The sequence below is a fragment of the Dicentrarchus labrax genome, unplaced genomic scaffold (assembly GCF_905237075.1).
Source record: "Dicentrarchus labrax unplaced genomic scaffold, dlabrax2021, whole genome shotgun sequence".
NCBI lineage: Eukaryota > Metazoa > Chordata > Actinopteri > Moronidae > Dicentrarchus > Dicentrarchus labrax.
In genome coordinates this window covers 33,337,715-33,364,061 of record NW_026136721.1, presented here as the reverse complement: position 1 = coordinate 33,364,061, position 26,347 = coordinate 33,337,715, and the positions used below count along the sequence as shown (strand labels likewise).

At 39.3% G+C, this 26,347-nt stretch overlaps 1 protein-coding gene across 3 annotated transcripts in view; it reads right to left on the bottom strand.

Moving 5' to 3' along the window:
* Positions 1–26,347, bottom strand: part of LOC127355058 (voltage-dependent T-type calcium channel subunit alpha-1I-like) — a 219,049-nt gene that overhangs the window by 31,148 nt on the left and 161,554 nt on the right. For all 3 annotated transcript variants that reach the window (XM_051385530.1, XM_051385529.1, XM_051385528.1), the window contains 10 exons: positions 24,793–24,916; positions 23,833–23,901; positions 15,468–15,646; positions 14,322–14,448; positions 13,321–13,446; positions 12,672–12,761; positions 9,554–9,746; positions 8,375–8,526; positions 5,682–5,791; positions 2,253–2,386 (listed from right to left, as the gene is read on the bottom strand). In XM_051385530.1, the coding sequence (XP_051241490.1) occupies positions 2,253–2,386; positions 5,682–5,791; positions 8,375–8,526; positions 9,554–9,746; positions 12,672–12,761; positions 13,321–13,446; positions 14,322–14,448; positions 15,468–15,646; positions 23,833–23,901; positions 24,793–24,916 (1,304 nt within the window). The remainder of the gene's footprint in view (positions 1–2,252; positions 2,387–5,681; positions 5,792–8,374; positions 8,527–9,553; positions 9,747–12,671; positions 12,762–13,320; positions 13,447–14,321; positions 14,449–15,467; positions 15,647–23,832; positions 23,902–24,792; positions 24,917–26,347) is intronic.

Genomic DNA, 26,347 nt, shown 5'->3' with positions numbered 1-26,347 from the left:
GTACCAGGCAAAAAGTCAGCACCCTTTGCTGTACCCTGGTAGCTCAACTGGTAGAGCATGCGTCTCATGTACCAAAGTCCTTGCCTATAAGTTATTATATTTTAATATAATTATAACACACTGTAGGTGAAATTAGTATTGTGTTGTTTACGTAAAAAAACAAAAAAAAAAAGTAGAACGATTAATATAAATGAAACTGGTGTAGCTTTATACTATAAATATTCAACCAGTGTAGCTAAACATCTCCTTTGGTTGGGTGTAATTTTAAAATTCAGCTCTGTGAAAGAAGTAAATGATTCTGAAACATATTAATATTCTTTCCCACAGTCACACAAGTTAGTTAACATGCAGACAAAGCGGCAATACTATCATGAGAGGAGAGGAAAGACTATAAGTCACCAGTAGCCCTCAAACTCATCATCAAATACCCCACTTGCTTGTTAATTACCACCAGCTGCTGTTTTGATTAGCATATTACCCATGGGTCCACTCAGCGGTCCCTGGGCAGTATTATGGAGGGCAGAGGGCGATGGTAAGAGGGCCAGGCTTAAGTAAGATTGATGTAATTAGCTTTTATCCTCCTCAGTGTGAAGTTAAGAGGAATTGGTGCAGCCCAGAGAGCTAGTCCTGTAATTTCCTCTGTATAATAAGAACAAAGGTGCTGAATGAGAATCATATTAAACAGGAGAGAGACTGAAAGATGGTTTATCAGTGTTACTTTAATTCAGGGAGAATGAGGATAATATCGGACAAATACAGGACTGTAAATGACACATGTATATGAGGTATGAGACAGTGTTAATTTCGTTGACGAAGACTATGATGAAAAATATTCGTCAACGAACCTTTTTCACGGATGAAAACTAAATACAAACTAAATAAAAAGTCAGATATGATGACGAAGACTGTGACGAAATATAACTGACACTTAAGTCAGCGAATAAAAAGGAGACGAAAATGTTAGGGAGGGACGAATGGAGAAGATCCAATCAGAACTACTCTTCCTGTGGGAAAAGTTGGGAAGAAATCCAATCAGAGCGAATCTTTGAGGATAGGTTGATCTATGCAGAAGCAGCAGAGGCATTTTAAAAAGCCGCGGCAAATGCAGGCGCAACAGCTAAACGAGTTTGCAGAACTTCGCACAGTTTCGAGGACGTTTTCACCACAGTTCGGTTGTTTACATTATATTTAGTTGTGTTCAGTTGCACAGTCTTTGGCCCATTTCAGTTGACTTCGCTCGTTAGCAACACGCTAACGTTTTGCAGTGCATCCGGTCACACTTCACATATGACAACAAGGACAACAAGACCGTCTCTAAACCGCGTGGAGCAAAAATCGCTCAGAAAAACACCATCAACTTGAAGTGACGTTTATAGACGGCTCATCCAGAAATACATGCAAAGGTTAGCATACACACTAAGGTTATTTTATCAGATAAACCAACGTGATTTAGTCGACTAAAATCTGCTAATATTTGGTCTACTAAAACTAGACTAAGACTAAAAGATTTCAGATGACTAAAATATGACTAAAACTAAATGGTGTGTTATTCAAAAGACTAAGACTAAATCAGAATTTGCTGTCAAAATTAACACTGGTATGAGATGAAAAGTGTGTTAATGTTTGTTTCAATGAGCCTTGTCTCCATCCTAACAGGAGGATGAAATGAGGACTCAAAATGCTAAAGAGTGATTGACACAACTAGAAATGATGTTGTTTCACTTTAAAAAGAAGTGTAGTTGATGTGGTGACTGGGTGTTTTTGCCTTTAGACAAATGGGAGTTTGCACATGTCTGAGGGCATGATGCCATTGATAAAGTTACCACAACTAATAGAAATGATACATTTAATGTTGCTTAACACTTTCTGCTGATGTCCCACATTAAAAGCTAACAGCGAAGGGAGAGATTTCACCTGTTGAGCTGTGGTGAGGCTTTTAATGTGAATTATTTGTGCAAGAAATGCTGAGTTTCAGTTATTTAACACTGACTGAAAAAAATCAATTATAACAACTGGTAAACTGTATTTTTGAGCTTGCATTAAGGGCATAAACAACAAATTAAAACAGGAGCAGAATGGGAAAATATACTTTTCAAACCAGAAACCAGTCTGTCTACACTTGAGGTTAATAAGGAGTTCACACTACATGTAAGTACAATATGACAGCACTAATTTCAGAAAATGTCATGTGAGAACATGTTCATCCCAGGTGTGAGTCTAAAATGTGCTTTTGTGTGTGTGTGTGTGTATACCTCGTGCTATCCTGAGCACCCTCATGATCCTGATGATGGTGGGGTTGATGGGGAGGGAGGCGTTGATCTCAATCTCTTCCAGGGTGATGCCCATCACTGACAGCAGCACAATGGCCAGGTCCAACTGGTTCCACCTACACACAAACACACACACACACACACACACACACACACACACACACACACACACAATGAGTTTTCAATCTACCATACTTTGTAGAATTTGGCCAAAATGAAGGTAAGCTATGACCAGGAGAATGAGCATGAATTTGGAGTCTTAGCTCAATATGTGGCTCAGGACTTCATGGCTGCACACATCAGGGTCTGTGTTATGTTAATCTTCCAATGAATATTAATCTTCCACATCAACTTTTTGCTTAATTTGCATGATTCTCCCACAACTGACTTGGCAGAAGAATAGGTAACAGCCCACCATTACCTGAAGGCCTGCTCCTTTCATGAATATTTATGGTAATACTAACTTCAATACTATGCAAACCTTGCAGCTTCAGCAACATTACCTCCTGTGTTTGTTACCTTGTCTCCTGTCATTTCAGGGATGAACAACAACCTGTATGTTATTTTGAATGTGATCAACATCAGAGGCGGCAATATTTGTGAACGTAGTGGTGAATAATATATTTGTTTCAGTGGTATATTAGAGTCTGACTATTATAAAACTTTTGGTGCAGCCCTTGGAAAATACAGGCAAATGCTATGTGACATTTAAACAAGCCATATTCAATACCAATGTTTTTGATTAACAGGTTAGCAACTATTTCTGCAGTCTGGACAGTCTTCAGATACACAATATGAATAATGTATTACATATCCAGTTGGTGATAAGGTGAGCAAGAATGTAGAGTAGTGACTGTTGATGATGGTCCTATGACGGAAACAATAACGCTTAGTCTGATTTTGGACGTTAAAAACTGTCCATGTCCACATCTGAAGAGTGTCCTCTAGATTTCTGTTACACTGGGGGGCATCTGAGGGGACTGTTCACTTTGGCTACACGCACGTAAAGGACACTATGTCTTCGTAAGACTGGATTCATTGCAAGTCCGTGAGAATTACAACACGTCGCACCCTTCTTCCACAGTAGGCCATGTATTATTCCCCTCACCAAATGTTCTTGGTTCTGCCCTGGAGGGAGAGATAGCCATGATGTTTGCCATGTGTTTTAATTTTAATGGACTCACGTTGCTCTGCACCACTCAGACTTGGGAAAAGATGTGTTTCAGTGTCACAGACATTTGTTATTTCAGCCAATATTTTATCTCAATATACTCTATTGTATTTTTCTATTTCTATGCCAATAGTCGGGTCAATTAATTTTGTTAGTATTACTACTTTTTAAAAATGTTTTTTATTTTGCTTTTTATCAATGCTTTTACCCAGTATAGATTTCAATCCTTTGTTTTTAGCTTGTGTGTATTTATGGGCTTGTATCATACATTATCTATTATTATCTGGGGAGACCCTCTGATATATACCGAGCATCATAAGACACTTTCTGATTACATTAGTTTGGCTGAGCAATACATTAGGGTAGAGAGAGACTGCATGTATTCGGCAGTAGGAAAACTGACTGAGAGGCCAAATAGTGAGGACAGTAATCTAAAAAGCACATTAAATACACATTTGCATTTTTTTTTAATCCAGTGAAGTTTCTTTCATTTTTTACTAAATTTACTGCAAAATTGCTGCCTAGGGTATGTTCCTCCACAGTTAATGTGTCTCTTCCTAGATAATATCTCAGTTCCAGAACAGCAGAAACAGCACACAACTGGCTCACAGGGTGTAAACACACACAAAACGGGGTTGCCTAATAAAGCCAGGGCTTTCCAAAAACACAAAAGAGTGTGATGGCCTGAAAAGACAAAGGGATGGAGAGGGAAAGATAGAAGGAATAATATGACCAAAATGTTTCTGACTATATAGAGAGAGACATAGCGGAAGAAACAGTGAGACAGAAACAGTGAGACAGGCAAAAAGCATTAAAATAGCTCAGAAGAAATCATTTTGCAAAAAAGGGGGTACAGAAATAACCAACAGCGATTTCCTCTAACGCAGCCACAGTTCTAAAAATGGATCGGAAGCAGCAATAATAAAATCTACATAGTAGTGTATCTCAAATAATATTCACCAACACCATCGCAGCTGCTCCACAAGCCTGTGCAGATGGGAGAGAGAGGACCCCCTCGCTGGATTATTAAGGTGCTGGGTGTATATATTGAAATTTATTAAAATTAAAAAAGAGTTTTTGCACCTGCACAGACTCAGTGTGAGTCATTTTCGTAGTCTAAAACACAGTAAACCCACTGCTATTGAGTAATTTAAAAAAAACAGTAGTTCAACATTATGTGATGTGTAACGTCATCATTTTGTTTAGGAATGCATGCAGAGAGGACATTGTATATTTGTCCAAATGCTGGTGTCATCATTTACTTTCATACTTCAAACCAACATGGGTGTTATAAGAGATCCATCTGCTTTCATAAACATATCTATTTAATAATCAATATAGGCATCTAAGGAACCAACCCGGAAAACAAATACATTTTAAAAGGAGATAATTTTCCAGATTACATTTTCTGTCAATTTGATGAAGAAACTCACAAAATGCTGATGCCGAATGCATCTGCAAAATGTTTACTGGCAATGCATTTCATTTGTTTTCCTACAATATCCACTCTTGCAATACAACTCTGGTCTCCAGTATTAGAGTCCTGCCCCAACCACTTCCCTGAAACTTGAATGCAGTACAAAATGTACCTCCATCTTCACTGCAAAAAAACCCCTTTCGTCTGTAAGCACCTGTGGGCAAATTCCACACAGCAATAATGTTTCTGCAACTTGAATCCGTCTTGTCTTTTCTGTCAGTTCTCCCACATTCTCATGTCACAGTGCAGGGTGCCTGGGTCTGAGGGTCTGAGGCTACCCCCCGCTGCTATTTGGAGCTCCAATTTGTAAAGTTGCCTCATGAAGAATAAATATACCAAGTTAACTAAATGGCTCCGACATACTGAGAAACTGCCCAATTAGGAAAATGTATACACTCCTACTGTAATATAGAATCTGGAATATACACCTATCAAGTGGTATGGTAAATGTGTAGGAATTGTCATGGTATACAGACATAGTAAATATTTCAGCAATAAATACATTGAATAAACTGGACCAGTCTACTATGAAGCCATAGTTTTGTGAGAGAGCGACTTGAGTGTGTTTTGTTTGAGTACGTGACAATGCATCTCAAGTGATGCTGTGGAGTAATGCAGAAGTAATGTAACAAAATACTAGTTTCTACAGGGAGTAATTATCTAAAGTAATGCTTGAATTTTAACAAGTAATGTGTAATGTATTACTTTTTTTGAGTAACAACCCCAACACTCGCCAGTGCAGCTGGGAGTGCCCCCCTTGTACCTGTCCTTGAAGAAACGTCTAAAGCCAAAGGCCACCAGCTTCAGAGAGGCCTCAATCACAAAGGTGGAGGTGAAGAAGTAGTTGCAGTACTTCAGCGTAGTCTCCAGAGACTGAGATAGAGGGAAAGAGGGGACCGAGGTTAGAAAAAAGATACCAGGAGTAATAGACAGTTAATTTCCTGTCTCCATCTCTGATCTTGACTATAATAAACCAGTGAATTATACTTTTTTCCACCTCAGTTTATAGCATAACCTTGTATTTGTCCACTGTAAGATCTTGTAAACTGATTTGTTGTTTAACTTTTAATGTCAATAAAATAATAATGTAATTGTGGAGTTGAGAGAGGAAGAGAGAATATAACATACAAGTAGAGATGAGAGTTGTTGTTCAGTGAATCTGTTCTGTCAATGTGAGAAAAGTATCTCGCCAATGAATCTCTTTTAATAGAAGAGAGCTTAATTTAGACAGACATCTAAATTATGTCAGACTCTTGGGAGGAACAGAGAACATTTTTTCTTTCTACCACACTGGTATGAATGAGTCAGACAGAAATTGAATCAAAAGTGTAGAATGTTCAATGCACATATCAAACCTTATTATCACAAGCACTGGAGCCCAATTAAGGAAGACCATAAATATATGCTATGTATGTATGTATGTATGTATGTATTTTATGCAAAATCTGAGCAATAACAGTATATAGTAGTCAATTCAAGTCAGTAAGTCTATTTACTGTATATAGGTAAGACCCAAATGACCCAGAATATTTATTTATCATAAACCACATTGTCCTACAAATGATGGTATCCATTCACATTATCAGTCTATTAGTCTATAATCTGATCATAAACAAAGCTTTTAATCTTTAGCTAGTCAGATATTTTAACACATCTGTAAAGAACGTGTATCCAACTGAAGAGTTTCCACATAGTCTGCGAATGTCTCAGTCAAGCTGCATTTAGCTAGTTTGACGTTTTGGGGAATGTTTGGTGAATATGACGCTTCTGCCAACAGCTTATTAGCTTCGCATAGCTTTAGCATTGACAACTTGTCCTTGTACATTTTGGTTCTTGTACAAATTCAACAAAGGAGATCATTAGTGCGCTTTAGAGGTGCTGGTCAGTCAGTATTTGGGAGCAACCTTTGGACATAGCCAGGCTAGCTGCTTCCAGTCATTATGCTAGGCTAAGCTAACTGACTGCTGGCTGTAGCTTCATAGTTAGCAAACAGACGTGTAAGTGGCATTGATATTTTAATCACATTCTCAACAAGAAAAGCAAATAAGCATAAATTCCCTACATTTTAAACTTTTCTTTTAACTTAGCCAATCACGACTTGGCTAAACAAGGTATACTGCAAATTAAGCATTTACAAAAGTTTGTGCTTCATTTATTTGAGGGTTTGTTTTATGGATTTATCATAAGACTGTGGGGAAAAGAGAAATGTAGTTTAAAGGCAACAAAAAAAAACCCTTATTGGTTGACTTTCTCATAATCCTCAGTGTCTGAAGTTAAAGAATTATAGTTTTTAGAGCTATAGATAAACATTTAAACAGCCATTTTAAGCTTCCAGCAACAGTGCTACCCTTCATAATAGCTTTTTATAGTTATCTTACTGATGTCATTGGGCTTCAGTCCAGTGTTATATAGCTACAGAACATGTATGTCTTTGACTGTAGCCTGGCAGTTGTGGGTGGTAGCTTTAGACATCATTGGCAGCTCAAATAGATGTTGCCTTGGAGTGTCAGTGTTGGTAAAAGCTGGGGTAAACAAACTGAAAAGGAAAAGTTAACTGAAAATAATGAGCTGTGTAGGTTGTCTCTGTGCAGCCAGCCACATAAGATGCTAATATTCCTTCAGCACAGGTCAATGCTGAGACCCAGCAGCCTCCAGACAAAACAAGTCACATTTAGCATCCATGAGCAAATGGAGGAGAAACAAGTAGTGCATTACAGTATCATCTTAAAATGAATAATCATTTAAAAAATGTCTCCTTTGCCTTTAAATTGGCTTATTTATGGTATGCTTTTTTCCTTAAACATTTACATTTCCTCCTGCAAGTGAAATAACAATTATATGTGAAAAAAGTTATTGATTATTCTAATTCAATGTTTGGAGACAATTGTGTTATTCAGCAGGACTACCTTTAGTTGCCTATAGCTCGAATAAGTTACTGTCATTGATCTGGATATTAGTGATCCAGGATGTCTTACTTTTTGATTCATCATATCTTATCTGGTGGCACAGTTCCTGCTGAGACATGGGCTCATGCAAAGCCTATAAGACACATACATTTTCCCAAGAGGACAATGAAATATCAGAATCAGGATATAGCGATATGGGTTAACACTGTCAAACTAAAGGCCTGTATTTTCCTTTTTTTTCGGTTTAACTCAAACTTAATTTTTTGCAAGATCATCCCAGCCACTGAGAAACATTTTACATAACTAATACCCCAATCTGCCAGATTGCTTATATTCCAGCACGTGGATAAATGTTTTGGTTGTTGGCTTTTTTTGCTGCTGATTCAGAGCAGCAGGTTGGCAGCCTGCCTCTGGGAGTGCCCACTTTTAAAAAAAACTCTGCCCAGATGGCCCATCACCACCCACTCAGAAGCCCTTAAACAAGTCTGCTGTGTCTGTCTCATTCCAACACCCACACCCCAAGCATCCCTCCATCAGCATCAAGAAGTACCTGTGGCTGACTGTAGTGCTCCAGAGACATGGTGATGACATTGATACAGATGATAAAGGTGATGACTAGGTCCAGGTAGTGGCTGGTACACAGAGTGTGGATAGCCAGACGGGCTGGACCGTATGACGCATAGTAGGGCAGCTTCTGGGCCTCTGGAGAGAGAAAAAGTCAAGACGTAAGAGAGACAAAGTAAGTGGAAAAACAAGGCAAGAAAGGATTTGGATCAGTGAGGAAGTTTAAATGTTGAGGGGAAAGGGATTGGAGGAGATGAATGGGGAAATGAAAGCGCAGAATCAAGGAAAAAGGAGAAGAAAAAGAAGACAGGAATAATGTAGGAACAATTAATCCAGGAGAGGGGAAACGAAGGACAAGAGGGAAAAGACCAAAGAAAAATGAGAAATGGACAAGAGAGAGATACAGATATTTGGTTTTTAAAAATGATAAGAGTGTGCAGAAAGCAAAGCACAGCACAGACAGAATGATTTATGTTGGCCAAAAAGGGAGAAAACGAGGGGCAGAGCAAATGAAGAAAAGGCAGAGAGGGAGATAAAACTGTGAGATAATAGGAGGAGAAAAAGTTAAAAAAATATGAGAGGTTAAGTAGTTTAAAATGAGTTGAAATAGTGACTCATTCGTGTGAGTCTTGGGCATATGCCATTTGGATTGTACCTACAGTAGGAAAGTCTTTCCAAAGCTTTGAGTGACGTATTACTCATTATTAGTTTACATATTAACTATCTTGCTAGAATACATTTTATTCTGAAGTGGTGAGCAAACGTTTAAGAGAGAAATTAACACTTTTCTGTGGTATTTTTGTATATTTAATATATTACTGTTCTCTACTTTTCCTCTCTGGATTTAATGACCCCTCTATTCCTCCACTGAGGCTATACCTTTTTTCCAAAAGGACTCCCGTTATTCATTCATTTCTCCCTCCACTCAGTCTTGCTCTCTTGTGGTTTATGTGTCTATCTGTCCTTCTCCCTCCCATCTATTCTCATTTCCCTTGACTCTTTCCATCTATTCTCCTTTTCACCACCTCTTTCCTTCCTCCTCTCACAACTTTGCATTCCTTTTGTCATTTTTCAACAACCCTCTACCATTATCCCTCCTCATTTTCCCCAAACATTATTCTCCTCCCCCTCCTTACTGCCTTTTTCCCTTCTTCTTGGGTCTTACTTCTCCTCTTCTTCTCCATGCGACGCTGCCGTTTCTCCTCTCGTCTCCTGGCCTCCTCCACCTCCTGGTGCTGGCGGCACTTGTGGAAGTTCTCCACCACTACGCCCACGAACATGTTGAGGACGAAGAAGCTGACGATCAGGAGGAAGGATATGAAGTAGAGCAGCATCCATGGGTTGTTGTTGGTCACCGGCTGGGAAGGAAGAGTTGGGAGAATAAAGCCATGAGGAAGGAGAGAAGAACAGATTAAAAGAGATGAATTAAGGAACTACTGGCAAAAGAAGTTGGGTAGAGTATCTGAAGGGAAGTGAGGAAGATGAAAGGGAGGTGCAAGTCTTTCAGGAAAAAGTAAACGGTAAATGGACTACTTACACAGCACCTTTCTAGTCTTTAAACCACTCAATGCACTGTACACTACGTGCCACACTCACACACATTAATACACTGATGCCATGCAAGGTGCTGACTGCTCACCACAACGGACAGCATCAGGAGCAATTTGGGGTTCAGTGTCTTGCTCAAGGACACCTCGACGTGCAGCGAACCGTCAACCTTCCAATTAGTGGACGACCCGCTCTACCTCTGAGCCACAGCCGTCACAGTGAAGATGGATGGAGTGACGAGGCTTAATTCCACAGGTTTGCTTGCTTTATATGTTTTTACATTGTACTGTAACACTAATCCAGGATGGTATAGTGGCTCGGTGGTGAGCACTGGGGCCTCACTGTAAGATGCCCCTTGATTAAAATCCACCACCCAGACTGGAGTTTGCGTGCCCCTCCCATGCCTGCTTCAATTTCATCCCTCAGTCCAAAGATATACTGATTTGGTGAATTGAAGATAGGTAATTGTCCGTGGTTACTGTGAGTGTGAATGTTGGTCTGATTATATGTTAGCCCTGTAAAAGACTGGTGACCTGTCCAGGATCTACACAATATGAGCTGTGATTGGCTCCAGCCCCCTGCGACCCTGCACCGGATGGAGCTATTTATACAGTTGAGTGCAGGATATACATTTAAATTCTTAAATTTTGTAGACTCACATCTTTTTCAGAAATACTTTATAGTATTAGCAATACTATATACTATATACAATAATGCATACATAGGACTAATGAGAAAATACAATAAGTACAAGGTGCTGTTTCAATATCAGTTATTGCTCTGGGTTAGTTTATCATGTTATAAATGTAATAAGCATAGAGTGAGGGCAACTCATCTATTTTTGTCCAGACACATCTGAAATATTAAAATAAGCCTCTCGTAGTCTTCCAATTAACCAAGACACTCCACAGCCAGCACAGTTAAAAAATCCTGGAGTTGCCACTAGTAAAAAAAGTGACAGGGGAACAGAATAAGGCAGGGAAGGGAGACAATGTGAAGAAAAGATGGGGATGATTGGATGTCGAGGTAGTTACTGCATGTAGTCATTACAAAACAAAAATCAAGTTCAAGTGCAGTAAAACCGGAGATGAGAGTCAGATTTTCAATTTGGAGGAGCGTTGAGTGTTGAAAGCACGGGGTGGAGTGCAAATGGGATTAGTCATTCAGAGCCATGTTGGACTGCAGGGAGGTTTCTCCCCGAGGCAGGTAAACTGAATCATCCAGAATGATGGCCTCTCTTTAATAGACTTCTTAATAGATTTTCAAATAAAACCAATTCTAAAGGGAATCGGTTCACTTTGTAGACACTACAGAAGACTAATTTGCATCGTGTCATCAGACTTTGACGTGAAGTGATTGAATGTGTGCGTGACTTGTGGGGGTAAAGTTAAGTTTACTGAAATTCTGAACTGCTCTGAAGCAGTGAATTATGCAGACAGGACTGTATTTTACAACCTGAGAATCACTGAAACCACTCTTAATGTTGGGTAAATTGGTGTTTCAAGTGCGATGCATGAAAATTGAGAAGATTTCAGTCCACTGAGGCCTTTCAGTTTCACCTGTTGCTCAACTGGCAATGCCAGAATTAATGTTCTTGGTGATATTGAGCTGACACAGAGGCAGTTTGGACTGAGACTAGCTGAGATGAATGGTTCAAAGGCTGACCACAAGGCATTTACCTGCCAGTTTTATTCTCAATCCTTGTCCAACGAGGTGACTCCAGTTTTTCTAATCTGGGCAGGGTGGATCTGTTTTCAGCCTCTAAATACTTTATGTTTGGTGGTATGATGGAACATGATTTGAACAGGCAGGTTGTATCTGCCGCATCTGCAATTGAGGATGCTGAGTCTTTAACCAAGCTCTCAATTTGCCTGTCGATCTTTGCAGGGTGTTTGGGCTCACTTTACTGGTATTTGATAGTTAATAGTATACATAGAAGTAATATGGGAGTATGGGTTATGCTCAATCAGAACTAGTTTGTACATTGTTGTCGGACCACATTGAAAATTAAATATGATGTTTCAAATCAATAAAGCTGCCCTCATAGAGAGGTGATTTAAATGTTACCATATTTCACAATATTGTTACGAGATATGAGATAACATTGCACACTTTGAGAAGGAAGGGATTTATAGCTTTGCACTCTGTTCACATAAACAGTGACATCAATAGTTGTGTTAAAGATGAAAAAAGAGAGCTAGAGAAAGACGTTCAAACCCAGGCTCATTTTTCACCTCTGCATAGCAGACCAATCACTGCGTGAAGTGGGTGTGTATATCGGATTGTTGGAAAGTTTGACATAGGCAATGTGTGGGTGGATGGGGTTCGCGATTAACAAGCAGTTCTGATGGAGTATAGTGACAGCTTAAAGGGGATAAAGTTCAGTAAAAGTCCCCCATCTAAAATCTTTGTCCCTGTTTTATCTCAACTCTAAGAATAAGGTGAAGAGTGGATATTCTTGAAGCTAGTTGAGGATTACTGGTAATCTGATGGGGATGCCTCCAGGATGCCTCCCTTTGGAGGAGTTGTGGGCACATCCAACTTGGTGAAGATCCTGGGGTGAACAGAAGGATGGATATCATATCCCATCTGGCATAAGAACGTGTGGGATTCCCCGGAAAGAGCAGGAAGATGTTGGCATGTGAGCTACTTTTGTCTGGAAAATGGATGGCTAGATGGTAAATAAATAAAGTGTACCAATGCTGTATATGCCTTCAGTGCGTGTCTGTTATTACCTGCTGGTCGATCCCCACTGCATCCAGTCCATGGTACATGATGTTAACCCAGCCGTCTTTTGAGGCGAGCACAAACAGGGACATTAGAGCCTGAAGGAGACACACAAACAAAACATACACAAACCCACAAAACTTCATTTAGGTCTAAACTGGTTGATGCTACTGATTATTATTTGTGTGATAAAGTGCTTACCATAAAATATGACTGAAGACATGATAAGATAGTAACAATTCGCAAATACACATTTCATACACATATACCCGAAACCACTTAAACTGTGTAGTTGAGTATTCATATAGTGTGATTATTATGTGATATATATCTGTATCTACATTCAAATAAATAATTACTAATGTCAGCTGTGACACATCTTTTTGTTTTTAGTGTTCTATAGTAGGACCTAATTCAACAGTGCCTGTTCCGATATTAATATTCCTATCCTCTCTAAATATAGATAGTCATTTAGTAATAGCTTATGTGTAGTTTACTTTCCACTTTTAGTTATTCCCTTTCACTCCATAGTATAGGAGAAATTCTGTCCCATAGTGTCCTTATCATCATTATCATGTTTATGAGTATGTGCACCATGGTTTCTGTTTACATTCAGAATTAGTATGTTCAAAACAATGTATTATTTCTCTCTTTTACCTGTCCAAGGTTGTCAAAGTTGTATTTGTGGTGAACCCATCGATAGCTGGCAGCCAGACAGTCGGACTTGTTAGTGATGTTCTTCACATCGAAACCCACACAGTAGAAGAACTTTCCTTTGAAAAGCTGGGAAGGAAAACACACACGGAGAGGGACATGATAGGCAGAGGCATGGAAAGACACATTTTAATGAAGTCATGACAACAGTTGTGCGTAACCACTTCTTTCACGCAGCTTTTGAAGTAATTTCATAAGTAGCATCTGTAAATGTGTGGATGTAGCCTAACTGAAGACTCCAAAAGCACTTGATATCAACAGTGTGGCTTTCCCTCGGGAGAGAAGATGTTTTTAATTCTCAATAATATTGAAAACATCAAAGAGGGGAGTGAGTAAAATAATGCACAACGGAAGATGCAGAGAGGATAATAACCTGAAACGATGTGGGGAAGATCAGGATGGGATTGACAACTACATGCAAAAGAAAATTCAAGATTGCACTGATTTAATAAAAATGGGAAAAGCAAGCAGGGTATACATTGAACTTGCCTGCAAATAGGATACAAATATAAAATACTAATGATATAGCCCGTTGTGTAGACATTGTTAATACTGACAGTTTTAGAAAACCTATTGTTGTTTTATCAGCCATTTCTGACAATACAGTGACTTATTGACAGGGGATTGAAATAGTTTTTTGCTTTGTTTTTGTGTAGATACAATGTGATCTACTAATAGTATATATATATATATATATATATATATATATATTTATATATAGTATATATTTCGTTGTTTATGTACTGTGTCTTGAGAATCTTTGTTGTTGGAATTTTACTGAAAAGGTTTGAGATTTTGGACTATCTCTATCTGTGTTCTTGAGTCCCATAACTCAAAGTAATTCCAATTAAATCTTGCAGAGAGTCTTCATAAATTGTTAAAGGCTTGTGAGATAACAAAGACAAAGGTGGAGAACCTATAAATCCATATTTGATGGTGTTTACCTGAACACCAAGAATGCCAAAGATAATGAAGAAGGCACAGCAGATAAGTACGATGTTGCCGATGGGCTTGAGGGATGTGATGAGGGTCTCGACTACCAGCTTCAGCCCCGGAGCCCTGCTGATCACCCTGGAGGACCAAGAGAGAGATACAGGGAGACAGCGAGGGAGAGCAAGTAATAGAGAGAATTATAGATAAAGAAAATGGCATAGAGAAATAGTGCAGAGAAGGACATGGTAGTTTCACAGAAGTCAAAGTTTAAAAAGTGAAGAAATCTAAACTTTTAGACCTGATTTTATACAACTGAAATATGAGTTATTATCATCAAAAGTAAGAATAAAAAAGGGCAACTGTGAAGTTCACTTTGATGCATAGACACTATACTGTATGTAAAGTACATATACCAATGCAGCACCAACAGATTTGTAATAGTTTAAAAAAAGAGAACCTGTACAAGAGAAATAATGTGGTATGGTGCATTTGTGAAAATGACATACTGCACAGACTGAATTCATTCAGACCTAAAATGACCGTATATGAATGTAATTTGAGCTCCTGTACCCTAGTTCACCAGCTGCTATCATCTCAACTATTTTTTTTAACTACTCTGTCAGGTAATGTAAGACATTGAATGGATAAAAGCACATCTTAAAGAAGTGGGGGTTGGTCACAAGATGAATCTGAAGTTAATCAGACAGAAAAGCAGGGAAAAATCTGCTTCACAAAATTACATTATTTTTGAATACATTTTTCTAATCTTTGTTTTTTGTCTTGTGAATGAATGGATACTTCTTTAAGATGTTTCAAGTTATTCCAATCAAACAATCTGAAAATAAAAACTGACTCTTTAGTTTGATTTTTCACAATTCATGAACATACTGTATGTAACCAGTCTTGGGGTGGCAAGTTGACATTTGTTTTGAGCCAAACACGTTGGTGAGCACAGCCTTAAACCATATGAGATATGCATAGAGAACTAGCATTACATTCAAATTAGCGGACAGATTGAATTTGACAAAACATATGTATATTTGCTACTACAAAGTAGTACCACATTTAACCAAGTGGTATTGATCTTCTCAAATAAATCTAAAGCAAAGAAGCATAATTCCCAAACAACAGAAAACACGGCAGTTAGTCCTCCTAACCTGAGGGGGCGTAGCGTCCTGAGCAACCTGAGAACACGGAGAACCCCCAGGATCTTAGCCCCACCCGCCATTGACACCACTATGTCAATCAGAGACACAAATACGAGGAAACCATCGAGAATGTTCCAGCTGCTCCTTAGATAGGCTTTCTCCCCCAGGTACAGACCCATGGACACCACCTGGAGAGATGAAGGGACAGAGATAGAGAGTCTCACACAGGTAATGCAACAGGTGCCAGATGCACGCGCACACACACAGTCTTTGATATTCAGATGTCTTATGTAGCTTCTCAAATAGTTATTTTATTTCATGTCAGCTTTTGGAGGAGAAGAGAGGAAAATTGAGGTGTTAAATCCAAAACAGTTAAATTTCCAAGGAGAAAAAAGGAAGAAAGGAGGAGAAGACAGACAAGCAACAGCTCCTAAACCACAATGAGAAAGTGAATGTTCAAAAGGAAGAGGATATAACAGAGGAGGAGAGGAATAAAGGGAATCAAGAAAGGAGGGGATAGGAAAGGCGATTAAAGGGGAGCGAGTCTACTACATTTTCTGGCAGCAGAGGGAAAATCCACTCTGAGCGATCTACGAGCACATCCAAATTATGCATCGTGGTCTTTGAATGATGAATCCACAGCAAAATCAAAGTGCTGTGGATTTGTTTGTGCAGTTGACCGGCTTTTACGTAGACACTGAATTTTGCTGACTGTGCTGTAACTGAGGGAAATGTCTATGATTAAATTAAGAATAATTCAAGGAAAAGCTTTACTCTGTTTAAAGGACTTTGGACTGCTGATGTTGCACTGTGCCACTTCAGCAGTCTGCCCAAAATCCTCTTAAATCACACACACTCTGAACTCCTAAGCTGTCGGGCCACACATGACAACATATTGAGAAGGTGAGTGTTGCAGCTGCAAACATTGCAGCTGCACATATTTTGGTTTTGTCTGAGATTTATAGTCTGTCACCTTCAAGCTACAGCTGGATGGGAGGTCTCGCTCACTAGACGAGCCCTAATGGGGACTGAACCAGAAAGGGAGGAGGAGCAGGAGAATATTCTGGAAAGAAAATGGGTGAGGTGGGGAATCTCAACAATTTTGTGAAAACAGTGAGACAGCTATCAGTGGGAGGAATGATAGGCGGAGGACAAACGCAGAAGAGGCTCAAAGAGAAACATAGAAAGTTTGGAAATCAAAGAGTTGGTGAGGTTGGTGGAAAAGCTGCATGGCAGATGTTTCAACATCGTTTGACACCTGCCAGGTGCCTTCATGGGAATAACAACTTGGTGTGGATGTCATGTCGAAACAGAACTTTCAAAGGTGCAGCGGGTTTGTCTGCCTTGTTTGGCAGAAAATGCCACCAGAGAAATATGTGGAACAAAAGAAAATTCTGGGAAAGGTGTGTTAAGTGATGCTGTTTCTGTTTGGGAATGCAGCACAAGCACAATGATGGCACACTACTACAAAATAAGCCCCTGGAAATGTATCTTTTGAGTATCAAATTGTCACCTTCCGTAGGCTTGAAAGGCACTGAAGGTTTTGTAGCATGCTCCTTCATGAGCTGTAGTCAGCTTACAATCACACCAGTTACAAAAGATTCCAGTGGTGACTGGAAACGTGAAACTGTATGAAAACATCCTTTGGGACTTCTGAAATCCCTCCAGCAGAGAAGTGAATTATGCTGGAGGAGTGGTTTCAAAAGACATTTTGATGCCCTTGGCACTTGTGGGTCAGTGGGTCACCATTGGAATGGTAAATGGTAAATAGATTGTACTTATACACTCAGAGCGCTTTACACAAGATGCCACATTCACCCATTCACACACATTCGCACACTGATGACACAGCATTGGGAGCCGGGGATCAAACCGCCAACCTTATAATTAATGGATGAACCACTAACAGCAACAATACGTACCCACTTTGTAAAAATAACTATAGATGTGTCAATAAACTTTTTTATATCTTGTTTTACTTGTTTGCTCCAGATACACAACGACAACACAATAAAAGTAGCTAGTTCAGGCTATATATAGACAGTGTGACTGTCTCTTGTGTAGGTTTTCTTCCGAGGCTTCCGTCAAAATTTACTCTTTCTTTGTCATCTAGAAATATTTGTATACAACTCTGCTACTGTATTGTCTGCTGTAAACCCTAAACAACAAATCCCACCTCTGAACAAACACCATGACTGTCACCACAGTAACTCAGAAGTGAGTGACGGCAGCAGCAGCAGCAGCAGCAGCAGCGGCGGCGGCGGCGGCAGCGGTGGAGGCATGATAACAGACACTGCCATGCCAACTGTTGTCAGGGCATCCTAACTCTATAGAAATAATATAGAGGCTGGGCAGCGAAGGGTGTCAAAGACAGAAAAAGAAGAGAAATAAAGAAATGGCAAAGACAAAGTGGAAGAGAGCCAGATGCAGAAAGAGAAGGATGATGAAAGAAAGAGACACCCATGTATCAGAAAACTAACTGAAGTAGTCAGTTTGCAGAATTCCATACGGCTCTTTTTAGGAACATAAAATCTTTCCACCTTGTTTTGAAAGGCTAACATGGTCCAAAACTCTCACTGTAAGAAAATGTTTCATCTGTCCTGGGGAGATCTGCACAGCAGCGAGTCACTGTCATATCGTATACAGCAGGTCTTTTGTCATGTTTTGACAGGCTGAATAGCAAGTTATAATATGTCTGCTTTGTTATTAATAGCAGCCGACTATACTAAAGCCCCTTCGGGACTATTGGAACGCTGTGGGGCCTCCATTAAGCAGATCAAATATCGCCATGATAAAACATGATTCATGGGAAATCTATCGCAGGTTGATGCCAGTGCTATCATCAAAGCCTGCTCTTCTCCTCGCACACTACCAGCTGTCCTTTGGCTGACATTGTGAGTATGTCACATTAAATTCCAATTTAAATTACATTCAACCTCCATTTGCAATATCACATTGCAGAAAATACGGCTATTATTCTACTTCAGCGTTATTTTTGCAATCTGATGTTTAAGATGGAATTTTGTAAAATCACAAAGACCACTACACTCTTTATACTTTTCCATCCCATATTTCAACAGTACCGTTATTTGTTTTTGAAAACCTGACCTCAGTTCAAAACAACATTTTTGAGGAAGCCCAGAGCGGCTAACTATGGCTGAGTTTTGGCCACCCTGGGCTGTGGCTGGCACCAGAAGGCCAGTTTTTGGCTCTGGCCCATATATGGTTGCCAGATTGGGATAGCTGAGAATTAGCTTAGTTTAGCCAACCCTGTCTCCTAGAAATTACATTTAGATGCAATACATTTGTTTTGTCAAATGGGTTTTGAAGAAAACATATTGCAGACATGGCAACGTGCATGAAGAGAAAGCTAAGTTATAGTGAGATTGTCAGCATGGATGGTGGGTGTACACAGAGCAGGACTTTGGCACCAGAGACTAGGGGCATGAGCCCCATGTGTATTTATCTTTTGGCAACAACATAACTTTGCTTGAAAGCAAGATCTGTTCTGTGAAAGCCTGAACATAATTATAAAAAAATATACAGTTACAGATACAGATACATTGTTAGTATAGGGCTGTAATGGTTTATGTGTTCACGCTGACCCGTCACAGTCCGGTGCAGACAGCCACAGGCAATCTTTAAGCCATATGCTGTTAGCAACATGTGCTGAGGTTAGCACAAAAAACTGATTGGCCTGTGAGTCGTGCTATGGTGAGGACAAATGAAAAGCCGGGACTGGAGGATCCGTCTGGGTCCTTTAAATCAGTTGTTTGGGAACAATTTGGGTTGCCAGTCAGTAACAAAAAAAAGAGAGTTGTGAATAGGATAAGGACATAGAACATGTTAAGCTTACTGCTTAATACAGTGCAATACAGAACTTGCACTGTTAAAAGGTCCTAATTCTCATAATACAAACAGTATACCAAAGTTGTCTATGGGCAAAATGCTACCTTAGTTCCGAGCAAGAGGAATTTGTTTGTCTTGATGTGTGCACTATAAAATAAATGAACAGAAACATATCCTTTCCCATCTGAACTTGCACCAAACCGTGACTCCTAAGCCAGGGGTATGAACCAAACCATGACTTCTGTGTACTGTTACACAAGTTGGAAGTGAACATTTGGCCAATATGTTCTATACGATGGTGTCTTTGAATAAAAAGTATGGTCAAACTATTTTGGCCACCTGGTAAGTATTAAGTGTGTTTGTGTCATGCCTTTTTTGCCTGAGTCAATAGTAATTAACATTCCCACTTTGTTTAATTATTATATTTAATGTTATTAATTCATAAACCTGCTCATTACAAAACACAATGTGTTTGTATTTCTTAGGTGGTGCACATTAATTACCCAGAAAATGAGATGAGAAAAATGTTAATTATTATATTTTAAGCTTTAATCAGAGCAAATTTGCTGAGAATACACATCTTTTTCAGCTTCCTGCAGTATAAACACAAACCTTTGCAGCAAAAATAAAAGTGAAGAACATGAGTCATTCATTTTAAACTTTCTCAGTCAAAAGTGGAAAGTTTTAATGGAAGAGTTCTTAACAGCTAACACTAGCTGTGAAGCTTTTGGAATGCACTTTAGTAAATGGCATTCATTGTGCTCATGTCTTAAGTCTGGACATGCCTCAAAAAGTTGCTCAGTAATGCTTCTTAAAGCTGAAAAAGGGAGATCTCAAACTCCATTTTCACTGCATTTCTTTCATCCTCTGTCACTATAAGCTCACCAGTAAGTGTTATTAAGCAGTTTTAAATAAATAAATTATGCTTTCATGGAAACATATTTTTCTGTTGAAGACCCAGCAACACATATTTTGAAGCTGTTTCAGTATTTTCAAGTTTTGGATTTCGTCTCAGCCTCAAGCTAATTTCTCTGTCATTACAGCCCCTGAAGTGAATGACTAGCCAAGGAACTAGGAAATGGACCAACTCAAATGGGAAAAGCTAGAGCTGACAGAGTTGTACAGTATGACAAAAAAAGTTGCATACTGGGATTTTAAAATTAAATTAAATCACAGAAAGTAGTGAAAAAAAATGGCTGCTACACTGCTAGTATGCAACACAGTCTGTCAGGCCGGCTTACATTTTATAACAATCAGTTTAGCAAGTAGTAGACGCTGTGTGACGAGAAAGAGTCAACTGTATACAAGTTTGTGTGTGTATAGGTGTGTGCCTCTGTGTGTGTGTGTGTGAGAGAGAGATGGATAGGAGAGAGTGGAAAGATTTACCATCCCCTCCCTATTTCTAATTAGAGACTGATGTTCAAGGTCAGACTCACTGTGTGCAGGTAACACTGTTTATACTGATCACTACTGCTCATGACGAGTTTATTTGTATGTGTGTGTGTGTGTGTGTGTGTGTGTGTTTGTGTGTGTGTGTGCACAGGAAATGAGAACAGGGCACCTCTGTTAAGGAGTGTGTCTCAGAGAGGAAACTCTGTTTAATTAGTGTTCCTCAGAGCGAGCTCAGACTGACCAACCTGGAATAGCAGATTAGGAGCAACTAACAGGGGGGCGGGGGGCAATGAGAACAATATCACGTTGTATTGGTCCTGCATAGACACAAATATCAAGAAACAAAAAGCACTGCAGGAGATCATAGCCTCAGCTCATCATCCATTAATTAATTCATTGCTGTTTTGTTCAAAGAAAACTTCTGACATTGTATAACCACACTATTATATATAAGGGGCAATTAGTTTGTTCCCACTTGGAAATGTTCCCAAGCACACAGCTCACATGTGAATGTGTGCAGCTTTTTAGTTAACAGATCACACAATGAAAATAATTTGCCATTTATTCAGTGAGAAATTGAATAAATTATAGGGTATTTATCTGATATTTCCTGTGTCAAAAGACAAGACAATGAATATGTTTAAAATTTTGTTGAAATTGTTAGAGGGGGAAAGCAGCTAGAGAGGTGAATGCACTGCCACGATCTTCATGAAAGCCTTATTATGAAGCTAAAACACTGCTGAATGGCTGACAGTTTGACTTGAGTATTAGAACAGAAATATTAATGAGTAAGTGAATAGGTAAGTAATTAAGTAACTAAATAAACATCTAAGCAAATAGGTAAGTACACAAGTAATTAAGTAAGTAAGAAAGACAGTAAGGAATTAAGTCAGTATGCAAGAAAGTAATTAATGAAGTCAGTGTGTAAATAAATAATGAAACAAGCCAGTAAAGTTTTTTTGGATTGCATCCCTTTCTGAGGAAACATCAAAAATTGACTCAAAATGAGGACATAAAAATAAAAATAAATACATAAGGGCAAGTACAAACTCCTCAGATCCTATGTGCAAAGGGAGAGTGATCCAAAATTTAAAGTCCGCAACCTCAAAGGCACAGACTGCTTCAGTTTCCTCAGAGAGCTCTCAGTGATATGGCTGTAGTCGTTAATGCAGCCATTAATGTTGGCGGCTACCTGGCCATTCAGAAAAGTGCTTTATTATGGACATAGAGATGTTTCTAACCACTGGTTTAAACTTAACGGGGCAACTTGTAAAATGCATTGCTGTAAAATAAAATGTAGGTTCATGGGCAACAAAAGACATGCTGGCAAACTGCTCTTTGTACAGTTTACGCAAGGACTAGAGCTTTTACAGCAGAGCTGATATTAGGTATGATGACAGCCAGGTCTCAGCTTCAAAGGGGAGATTTAGGGAAGAAAAGTGGAAGACAGTGAACACTTACCGAACAGCTACTGTTGACAAATATTGTCCAAAGACATCCATGGCTTTACTGGGCAGCTCTATGTGTGTACCACTGTAGCATTTTCTTTGGGTTTGGGTAAGATATGTTTGGAAGTGTGGTTGGTTATGAAACCATTAATGTGTGGGCCTATAAGCTCACTGGAACATTATATGAGAAGTTGGGCTATACAAACAAACTTGTCATGACTTGATATGAAGATAAATGTTATTGGGTTTCTCACTGAGGACATTATTGCTAAATGAGGTCTGTTTAGCCACTTGGTAAAGTCAATACCTATGTTATGAGTTAGACAATAAACACAGTCACAAGTATATACAGACAAATGAGTATGTGTGTGTAGTGGGTTTTTGATGATACATATAACTGGCTAAGACAAAGCTCATGTACAAATACAAGTGGAAGATTCCTCTGATTTAGTGACCGTTCAATGACAGGAGAAATACTTCATTACTGAGTAACTGCAACGGTCAAACCTTTGATTCACAGTGAGTGGAAGTTCGTGCTACAGTACAGCAGCTGACATACTATTTGAGATAAGAAAAATGAACAGCAGGAGTGTGCTGGGTCCACATTTCAGTGTGCAAATGAAGCAAGGCACAGATAACAATGGAGCTCGACTGATTAAATTACAAATGGAGGGACAAAAGAGCAGAGAGAACGATAAGAGACAGATGAATATGAAATTAATCAAATGAGCGGTACAGAGAAGATAAAGCGAATGAAAATGTGAGAGATCGGAAGACTGATCGAAGGAATGGAAGTAAATAAAGATGCTAAGAGGTACAGGAAGAGACAGAAGAGAATGGATGACAAACACAGCGAAGTTCAGTGGACCGGATGCATATATGTGCACATGTGAACTCTGCAGCACCACTGTGCTGATCTGATCTACATATCATTGTGCTATAAATCTTCATTATCCCTGGACATAAATAAATCACTATAGGGTTTCTACCAATGCGGAAAACGCCTGGAGACACAAGGTCCTTAATAATGGATGATGCTCTGTCTTCAGGACCGCAGATTAGTGGATTAAAAAGAGTATGTGAATGTGTATGTGTGTGTGTGTGTGTGTGTGTGTGTGTGTGTGTGTGTGTGTGTGTGTGTTTATCGATGGGAAGTCCAGGAGTAGCTAAAGGCCAGCTGAAGAGAGATAGCCTTCTAATTAACTGCATTATCTAGCTGCCCATCGCTAATGGGACATGTGCAACTGATTAAACTGCAAGTTGCAGAGTTGTCAAGAAATAAGGAGGGGTGAGGAGGAGAGGGAGGGAGTAAATAGGGATGGGAAGAGAGAATAGTAGTAGGAGGTGAAAGGAGACAAGAGATAATAAAGAAGAAGAGGGGAAGAAAGAAATAGGAAACAAGGAGAGGAAAGAAGTGGAAGGGAGCAAGAAGAGGAGGTGAAGATATAAGAGGATAAAAGAAAAGACAGGAAAGGAAGAGAGGATAAAAAATGTACAGGAGAAAGATGAGAGTTTTAAAAAGGAGACAATACCAGTAGGGAAATTAAGATGAGAGGCAGAGGAGAGATGACATCCAAGGTCAACACAGGAGGGTAAAGAAGAAACCGTACGGTATGTAATGAAAGCTGAAGAAAGAAGACTGAAGAAAGAAGAGCGCAACAGAAGAAAGGAGAGGATGTTTTTACCTTGACAGTCATCTCCGTAACAAAGATGGCAGTAAAGATGTAGTTGGAAATTGTGAGGAACACCCTTTCCTGTAACAAAAGGACAGAGGACGAAACACGAGATAAATGAAAGAGAAAGAGTTTAAAGGAGGACAAGAAGAATTAAGAGAGAAGTGGCAGAACCACAGCTTGGCTTTACTCTTCAAAGATATGAGAATTGCAGTCATTTCTGCTCCGCTGCTGCGTAGACTTGAAACAGTTCACTGACTTAATTTGTCAGTGTTTTTGCTATTAAATTAAAATTACATCTTATTGCCAAATTAAATGCCAAATCTCAAAGAGCTTTCATTTGAACGCTTCAGATCACTTCCTTTGAAAAGTGCCTTGCATTCAATGTTTTGGTGCTGCTTGATTGCAGGAAAGTGGCTTGATGCCAGATTCTAGTGAGAGCTTGGGACAAGGAAGGCAAAGTGGCATTTTGAAGTGGATTCATTTTAAGTAATTTGCTGGTTTAAAAATCATTTGCAGAATTGTTATTATTATTAATTCAAAATGAGCAACAGATTGTTTACAAGAAATAGAACAAAAAATCTGCTGTAAAATAAATGTACTCAAAAGAGGCAGTTTGATGCTAAAATACTTAAGCTGTACAAAGTCCAAAACAAAAACTAGAAAAAAACAACTCATCATATGTTCATATAACTGTATTTGTACATAAAGTTATGTATCAGTCCAACATTTCTATAAAATCAATATTTAATATAACACAGATGGACCACCTTATATGGAAGTCTTACCCCAGAGATGCAGACTTTAAGTTTTATACTGCAAATCAGTAAAGTAATTTTAGTGTGTGGTAAAGTATTAATTATTAACACAGTATTTCAAATTTAGCCAACAGCACCGTGTGCCCAACACAGCTAATGACCATGGTAAGCTTATACAGAATGATGAAGTCTTTTGGAGAAACACAGTCCTTACCAGGCTTCCTTGCAGTATCTTCGGCCTCTCCAGAGCCACTGTGATGCAGTTGAGAAAGATGAAGGCCAGGACCACGTAGTCAAACAGCTTATGGGCAATAATGGACTGGCAGAGCAGTCTAAACCTGACGAGAGAGAGAAACAGAGATGGATAGAGGGAAAGTTTTGAGGAGAATCAAAGATTTGTTCACGAATTGTCCACAAGGATGCATTCATGTGTAAATGCATTAAAAGAGCTGTTCCCACCTCTTCCTTCAAGAAAACGGTTTCTTTACGATACCCAGAAACACAAAGGTCTTATGTTCTGCAGTAATTCATGTGTTGAAAGCCGTGCTTCACAAAAGAGACTGTGATCTTTTTAGTTTTGTCTCCAGTGGCCACTAACATCAACATATTGGTAGCCATTGTAGTTTCTGTTTACAAGCTGTGGTTAACTTGTAGTTTCATTTTATGGAAAAAAGCATTGTTCTAGTACATTTATATCATTTTTGTGACTTTTTCTAAACTTTTTTGAGAAATATTGAATATATTTGGTTCTCCTGGCCTCTAACAATTATTCAAATGAAACATCATTCACTCCACTCAAACTGAGTGGAAAATGTCTCACCAGGCATTAACATACTGTTTGCATTCTGTGACACTCTCTGAATAGACTTTAGTGTTGTTGTCAGAGCCAGTGAAGGTGGTAAGCAACTCCTGAGAGAAGCCCTCAACCATCTCAGCTCATCTGCCAGCTATAGAGGGAACAGAATATACCTGCTGCTGCACCTGCTCTCTGGGTGAGGAAATCAATGTGCTAATCTGACTGCTTTTCCTCTAAACCTGGCAACTCTGTCCCTTTATCTATCGATTCAAATCTGGCAACCCTGTCCCCTGATATCGATCATGACCAGCGGCAATGCTGGCGTAGGCACTTATCTCGCCTGAGACACAACTTCTGTTGTTGGCTTGCGACTCCTTTTGTTTGTTTGTCTGCTTCCTTCACTTTAATTCTGCTTAGGTACACTTGTTAGAGCAAATACTCATATGCTCACACTCACACACACACACAGGCATATATAGTACACTGAGGCATAAACAAGTCACATATGCTCGCACGCTCCCACATGCACATATGCAATGTCATCCACAAACACAACACCAGAGATATGGCCTAATGCTAGTACACACACCGCCAACACACACAGCCCTTGCTTGACAGATGGCACCTGCCAGCATGCCAAAACACAGCCCTGGGGCCTGGCTTCCCTTAAGTGGCTATCAGCACACAGGGAATCGGGTGAGTGAGCGACTAGATGACTGAGTGATTTTTCTTTCATGTTGCTTTCAGGGGCGTTCATACCAGCAATGCGTTGAAGACTGGAAGAAATCATAATAACAGACAAACACACAACTTGGAGCCCGCAGTCAATAACACTGTCTAGAGCAAGAAAGAAATGTAAAAATCCTTTGGAGGAAGCACACAGCGACATCACTTTAACAAGCCATTTGTGAAACCAGAAGACAGCAGTTTTCTCTGTGCGAACAGACAAATGGTGCGACTATGCAGCTCCCTG